Source organism: Cucurbita moschata, unplaced genomic scaffold (genome assembly GCF_002738365.1).
Source record: "Cucurbita moschata cultivar Rifu unplaced genomic scaffold, Cmos_1.0 Cmo_Scf00074, whole genome shotgun sequence".
NCBI lineage: Eukaryota > Viridiplantae > Streptophyta > Magnoliopsida > Cucurbitales > Cucurbitaceae > Cucurbita > Cucurbita moschata.
This window is the reverse complement of record NW_019268590.1, coordinates 835,296-843,339: the sequence shown is the minus strand read 5'-3', so window position 1 is coordinate 843,339 and position 8,044 is coordinate 835,296. Positions and strand designations below refer to the sequence as shown.

The window sequence follows — 8,044 nt, the reverse complement described above, 5'->3', positions numbered from 1 at the left end:
AAAAAAAAAAAAAAAAAAAATTGAAAATAATGCTAAATTTTTAAAAATTTCAATATTTCTGGTGATTTTAAAAAGTTTTGAATGAAAATAGTTAAGACTCTCCTATCTAATATCACCACTATTTAATTCTTAAACATTTTATTCGCATAGATTTTTTTTACCGGTATCGTAAACAAAACCTTAAATTAAACGACCGCTTGAAGAATATTACGAGGATGTGATTGTGCACCTAGCACAACCATAGTCCAATACAGTCTTAACCAAAGTCAACTGTAGCATCAAATTTTGTGGAAAACATTGCATGGTAGTTTTTTTTTTTCAATAGTTAGGCATTGGTTGGGTAGAACCGAAGTGTTCTACTAAGAAATCAATCCAAAGAACTAGCACACTATACTCATGAATGAGCAAGGAGGTGGCCGATTCAAATGGATTATATATTAAATTACATTAGAATAATCAAAATAATTGTTAAAAATACATATACCACCCTCAAAAATAAATCAATCCCAGGTAAACTTAATTGACCTTAAAATATTCAAAGTTTAGCCGTTCGATTCTTCCTCTAAAGTGAAAATTAGATTATAATTTTTGTGCCTTTATTTCGACCCGATTTTTTAGACTTCGAAATCCGAACCGTAACTAAAAACACAAAGACTAAAAATAAAGAAAATAAAAGATAAGAATAATATACCATTAAAATCAAATTAAAGATCAACAAACAACACCAAATCAAAGTAAAATTCAATTATAAGACTATCTTGTTCAATTTTATTACAAATAAAAAAAATGGGTTGGGGATACAATTACAAAACGAAATACAAACGACTCAAAATATAAAAATGGACGACTGCTTCAAAACGACCCTCTCTGCAATCGCATAGCTCTTGAACGCTTCCCCCCTCGGTCAGCAACCTACAAATCCTGAGAAAAAAAAAGGAAAATGAGTGAATATAAAAAAGACTTGGTAACGAATCAACTTATATGCTCTCATTGCATTCTCATCCTAGTAGGTATTCCACAAGTTTTTCTCTAGGGTCTATAAAGTTTGGGTCTAGTCTTTACTCCTATTTGAGCATTTGAGATGTCTCGAAGTTTCGAGCATTTCTGATCTAAAGCTTACCCCCAAGGGTACATGTTTTTTTTAACCTTTCTGTCATTTAACTTACGTAGCTTGCTTTGCTTACGCAGTGAATAACTAGCGATCTAGGTTGAGGCGTTACCTCATTAAGTTATGATGAGATAATATGGTATTTTCTAGTTTAAACATCATCCATGTAATGTTAGTTAGCAAACCCTCCTATAGGACCATAAAGTCATCGAAGTTTGGAGGATGTGATCCCCACTACTAGGATAACCTACATAGTCTCACACTCCCCTCTTAGGTGCGGGATTATAACACAGTGCCCTTGTTTAGGAGATCCCTAGCCACTTCCACAAGGTTAGGGCACGCACTACCCTAACTTGCCTATGCCTAACTCAATAGTACTACTATCGAAGTGGAAAAAATAGTGGAGAGTCTAATGACACTGTTCATCCTGCTTATAGCCTAGAAAGCTTCTTTGGTGGTCCTTTGAAGCCGTGAAAGTCTACTAAGTTCTTAGGGGCATTTAAGCAGTTTGAATCTGGTCTCTTTTCAAGGATGTTTAAGACTAACTTCTCGAGCTAATCCATTCTTTAGGTACACATGGGTCTCAATCTCTAATTGTCATTCACAACCTTAGGGTGCTCGATTTACTAAAAACGTACTATCCTAGGTCAACTTGAAACTGTTCTAGCTCTAGCGCTTTAGTCTTAGCTCAGTTCTCTTGTGCAAGCTTTGTTAGGGAGATTATCCTATTGATCTTCTCATATGGGGTGTGTTTGTGGCACAATTGTGTACAGAGCACTTGTTACCCATATGAGGTGTGTTTGTGGCACAATTATGTTTAGAGCGCTTGTGAGGGAGATTATCCTATCGATCTTTCCATATAAGGTGTGTTTCTGGCACAATTGTGTTCAGAGCAAACCCTGACTAATCTCTTAAAAATCTACTATTAAAGAATGTAGACCGGATAGGTTCAATAATAGAAGCTACTGACTTGACTACTAATCCCTACACCATCATAGAACACATATAGGGGTGGCCCATAAATGATCTTCACCCCCCCCGCAGGACGAGTTCATGATAAGGAGTTAAGTGGTAAGTCCCTTCACAGTCTCCGTAAGGAAATTTGTTGAAACTATTGATCACGGGTTATAAAACAAGGTTAGACATCTAGCATAACCTGAATCATCTACTTTTTCAAGTTCCAGAAGGTAGCTAGCTCTTATGCTCTTTATGAGCCTCCTAAAAGATCCCTTGGATCCGTATTGTACTTAACGATCATAGGATGTTCATATTGACTGAATTCCTCTAGGAAACTGAAGGAAACAATTCCTGACAAATTTTCTACTTCATGAGTGCAAAATCTAGGAGCAAAACTGAGCATCACGCCCTAACGTGCATTCAAGGACCAACTACTATTTACTGGGATTTGGATTCTAGACAAGATAGCTCGTGCATTGAAGGACCATTTTTTTTCTGTTTCCTAGGCTCTGGATTCTAGACAAGAGGTCAATCTTAATATATTTAGAAAATACTATTAATAAGATTATACAGTGTACTAAATTATATTATATTTGAATTCAATTTTGTACTAAAATCTAAAACTATAAATTTAAAAAATAACGAACTCCACACAAGATTCAAAAAGATCGAAAAAGAAAGCAGAACAAAACTCATTATTTTTAGAAAGGATACGAACATATGTATATATAATATTAATTGAAAACACAATTTTTGTGGTTCTTAAGCTTCATATTCCCAAACACAAAATGAACACAACACAAGTGAATTCCATATGCAAGAAAGATTCAAATAAAAGTTTGGCCTTACAAGTTAAGCAGGATGGAAACGAAGTGTATAAAAGAACAAAAAAAATGGCTACTCTACTTTCTTACAGTTATGGCAAAGCTGCAAGGACAACTCAAGTTCCTCCATGGCGATTATGGAGTACCGATCGGTATAAAGCAGCAACATAAAGGAAGCAGATGAGCAGTATAAAGGCATCATCCATCAGTCCAAATAACCCTAGTAATGCTGCACATAAACATTCAAGCCAAAAGGAAATCCATTAGGAAATCAATGATTACACTAAAATGCTGACATTTGATATAGGCTAGACTCACTATCGATGGGGGGGAGAAGATTTACCTTCGGGTATGATATCGATGGGACTCACAGTGTAGACTACACTTAGAAACATCTGTAAACAAATTACAGCAGTTACAATTTATAATCAGGAACAACTACAGCTGCTTGACATTCAATTCACCAGAATAGTCTCTTGCTTTTCACACTGATTGAAAGCAATTTTTCATGAAAGAATAATAATAACAATAAAAGCCCACGAAACAGAAAGGGCCAAGATGAAAGCAGGGAATACAAAAATAACTCACAAACAAGATTTTTGTGGTAATAAAAACAGAATAGTTAGAAAATGATAATTTCTAAGCAATAGTTAATGTTAAGAAAGTTGAGTCATTCACTTAACTGCAGTGTAAACACGTGCTCTAATGACAAGAGGAAGAGATCTCTGTGGATTGAGGAGTTCCCGAAGCAATCTCCGTAAGAGAAAAGGAAGGTCCTGCAGTCGCTGTAGAGAAGGAAAAAATAATAAATAAATAAAAGTTTCTGAAAATTAAGCTCATGAACACTAACGAGTTTCTCTGTTTTGTTAATTACCTTTTACAAATGTTTTCAGAATTCAACTCAAATTTTAAAAGCTAAAAAAAAATTGTAGATAAAAGCTTGTTTTGATTTTTCAATTTGGTTAAGAATTCAGATGACTCTAGAAATATAAAATTGTGAGAAAACAAGTCTAATTAAAAAAGAAAAAACAAAATTATTATCAAATGACACTGGCCTGAGATCCAGACTAAAAGGGATTTGAATTTTTGTGATATTTATTAACTAAAAGAAATTGAACTTTTCCTAGTAAAAACGAAGATTAAATTGATCAAAACCATTAGTTCAGTATTTCTTTTATCCAAGAGCCACTCTAGCCAATTTGCCACACTATAGGATGAGTGCTAAAGAGTATCCTATCCTTCAAGAACAACTCGATAAAGGACACATTCAACCAAGTTTAAGTCCATGTGCAGTACCAGTACTTCTTACTCCATAAAAAGATGAAAGTTGGCATATGCGCGTTTGTCACACCATTCGGGTAATCAAATGCGCCAAGTATCTTTATGAGACTTATGACCCACGTTTTACCACCCTATCTTAATAAATTCATGGATGTATACTTTGATGATATTCCAGTATGCAGTAAAACAAAAATGGAACACCCAAATCATCAACACATACGGTTTTCCACTTTAACAAAACATGAACCGTACATAAATCGAAAGAAATACTCCTTAACATAAAGCATACATTTCCTAAGATTTATTATTATTGTTAGGATCACACAACAACACACACTCAATCTAGATGAACACAAAAAACAGGAGAGAGAAAATACAATGAGGAATATTGGCTAGAGATTTACCATATATATATATATGGTTCAATTTCCTTTATATATCAGACATAGTTGTTTACTATATATGACCATTTACTTTATATGTAATTTACCATATATATTTTTCCTTTGAGTAAGCTATAAATAAGCCAGATTCCATAACCTAACAATTCTCCCACTTTGAGACTGATCACGTGAACCAAGAATTTCATTCTCAAACGACCATCAATATCTTCACTGCACTAGACTAATTAAGGCTTTACACAACCTCGATTTTCCAACATCAACACATTTTATTAACATGTCTGTTGGATTCTTTGCACCCTCTATCTTCTTCAAACACATATCACCTTCTTCCACTATCCTGCGAGTGAAATGGTATCGTCTTTTGATGTGTTTTGTCTTTGAATGATAGACCGAGTTCTTCACTAGCTGTATGACACTCTGATTATCTGTATAAAGGATCTTCTCACACTACTTCTTGCCTAATTCTTTTAGATAGTCTGTCATCCATATCATCTCCTTTTCAGCTTCAGTTACTGCCACGTACTCAGCTTCAATAGATAAAAGAACAACACAATTCTGAAGCCTAGACATCCAACTCATCCCATCATCCATGGCTTGCTCCCACTTGGTTGTATCCTCCAAACTATAGGACCTCATCAAATGACTTTGGTTTCCCTTCATCAATCAGCTTCAAATAGTGTAATGAAGGTGAATACCTGTCTGTTACTCTGATACTTTTGGATATTCTCAACACCTGCTCAGGTGTCACTTGCTTCACCTCTGGTTCCTTAGCAACGGTCTCAGAAGTTTCTCGAGTATCTGCTGCATCACTACGTGAATTTCTACAACTCAACCTCAACTCCCACTTGTTTCGTTGTCTCGGAACCTTTCTTCTCTTTGTCCTTGTACAAGACATTTTAATCAAAAGATACGTCACAATGTCTCAGGTTTTTTCTATTTTTGTCATCCCAAAACTTGTACCTGAACATGTCTGAACTATAGCCTATGAAGCAGCACTTCACAACCTCAGTGTCAATCTCTCTTCTCTGAATCACCATGAATGTACATAGTGTAACCAAAAGTTCTCAAGTGATAGTACTTGAGTTTTTTTTCCTGTCCATACCTCTTCTGACAACTTAAACTCCAAGGGTACTGACGGCCCTCTATTGATCAAGTAGACTACTCTATTTATAGCATCGACCCAAAATGTTCTTGGCAATCCAGAATGAATCCTCATACTCCTCACCCGCTCATTCAATGTTCTGTTCATCCTTTCAGCAATACCATTTTGCCTTACCATACCGGAAACTGTCTTCATTAATCTAATTTCCTCAACTACACAAAATACTTTGAATTCTGACTTGTCGTACTCTCCTCCTGCATTTGAAAGGCAAACTGATTTTCAACTTCAATTTTCCACTTTTGGAAGGTGGCAAAAGAAAAAAGGGGAAGGTGGCAAAAGAAAAAAAGGGCAAAACCAAGTGGACTTTCCATCTTCTACAACCATTTTTACACGCTCAACATCCAATGGATTTGAAAGTCACTATGGACCAAATTCTTTTTACAAAAATTCTCAACCGAAAAAGGTTCAATAGATATTAAATCCTCAAACCTAGAAACGAAGTGCCCAATTTCTTGTCCTCCATTTCAATTGAAGTTGGAATGAATGCATAAGCGTTCTTCTTCCCCTCTATGCAAGCAGAACAACAATCCAACATGTTTAGAGTCTTAGAAGAAACACTAATCAAACCCCCAAAATACACTCCAATCACTTTGAAGGTTCTCAAATTCTTGGAGTGGCATGTTCATAATTTTAATCCATCTGCCATCACTTACACCAAATTCTGGTTTGCTAGGTTTCTCGTGATCCCGAGCTTCAAATTTCAGATGGAAAATCCCAATGTGCATCCATTTCCCTTTTGAACTGAGGTCCCCACGAATTCTTCCATCCTCCATTTGAAACAAAGCTTTATCAACCCAAAAAGGGTTGAGCACAAAGGTAGCCTCAACCTGAATTACAATAGGCAACTTAATTTCGTTCCAATCATCATGTGCATCAACCTGGAAATTACCATGAAGAAACCCCAACATAATTCTAATACATCTTTATCTTTTCGATTCCAATAAGAATTATGAGGTATAGAGGGATTACCATGATGAAGAATAGGGGAAAGAAATGGTCGGATGAGGGGATTGGGGGTAAATGCTTTGCCTTGGGCTGAGAATCTGAGATGGATATCTCATATTTTGTGGAAAAAAAAAATCCTTCAATATATTCTAAAAGGTGAGCCATCTTAAAACAACCAACTGACACTCTAATCACCTTTCTTCCACCCATGATTAGCCACACTACACATTCAATAAGCCAACCAAAATAAAATCTTCCCTTTTGAATTCAAGAAGTACCGCATCCATCTCTTCCTTGGAGAAAATCGTAATAGGACAATACATTAGCTCCATCAAAGATTTCTCAAACCAAAATACTCGCAGCAAAGAAAGAGGAATGACGAACCTAAGATCCATATCTTCAACATAAAACCACTTATTTTTCAAGCCAAATGCAGAAATACTTCTTTTCAATGCAACAGCTACAACAAACCATGATGAAAAACATTCAAGTAGTGAGGGTTCCTTTTGCAGCTTCAACAAAGCAATGACGGTATATCATTGAATTCAAATGTGAGGGTTCCTTCTACAAATGACATCATTTTTCGTGAAATTATTTGCAAGGTTATTAGGTTAATGAGCTAGGCTCATTTGGTTGGTTCTTAAATGGCTTATTTTAGATGGAGTTAAAATTATATTTAATTTTTTTTTTAACAATTTCTGTGTTGAAGTGATATCTTTGATCTATTTTGAGGCATGCCCTTCAAATGTAAAGAGAAGGCCACAAATCATAAATGTGTATCAAGTAAAACGGGTTAGGGGATGCCATTCGGTGGAGAGGCAGGTTAAGCTTCTTGTGAGTCCACAAATCATAAGGTTAAGCTTTTTTGTGAGGCAGGTTCCCCACATTCGATCAACTTTTGAGGAGGTTGCTCAATGTAGCTGGGTTGTTGTGTTGCATCCATCGTAGGCTGGTAGCTGAGGACCTTGATCGTATCCTTTCAGGTTGTGAGTTAGCCTACATTGTTTGGAGTTGTTTCTTTGAGAAGTTTTCATTAGCTTGGCTAGGCATCGAGATTGCAAATAGATGACTGGGGAGTTCCTTATTCATCCTCATTTTCATGTGATATGAGTGTTTTTTGTGGTGGGTTGGGGAGTGTGCTATCTTGTGGAGTTTGTGGGGGGAGAGATATAATAGAACTTTTAGAAGGGCTTGAAAGATCTTAGGGAAACGTGTGGGACCTTATTAGGTTCAACATGTCTGGGTGGATCTCCATGGTTAAACCTTTTTAAATTACCCATTAGGTCTTATTTTGCTTGGTTGGAGGTCTTTTCTTTAGAGTGATTCATTTCTTTTTCTTATTCTCTTTTTTTTTTTTTTTTTT

The 8,044-nt window shown here is 35.8% G+C and overlaps 1 protein-coding gene across 1 annotated transcript in view; it reads right to left on the bottom strand.

Moving 5' to 3' along the window:
* Window positions 1-731: 731 nt before the first annotated feature.
* LOC111438431 (E3 ubiquitin-protein ligase RNF170-like) overlaps window positions 732-8,044 on the bottom strand; it is a 10,421-nt gene continuing 3,108 nt past the window's right edge. The window contains exons 3-6 of the mRNA XM_023076353.1: window positions 3,573-3,674; window positions 3,233-3,284; window positions 2,978-3,118; window positions 732-920 (exon numbers count right to left, since the gene is read on the bottom strand). Of these exons, the coding sequence (XP_022932121.1) occupies window positions 3,006-3,118; window positions 3,233-3,284; window positions 3,573-3,674 (267 nt within the window). The 3' untranslated portion in view covers window positions 732-920; window positions 2,978-3,005. The remainder of the gene's footprint in view (window positions 921-2,977; window positions 3,119-3,232; window positions 3,285-3,572; window positions 3,675-8,044) is intronic.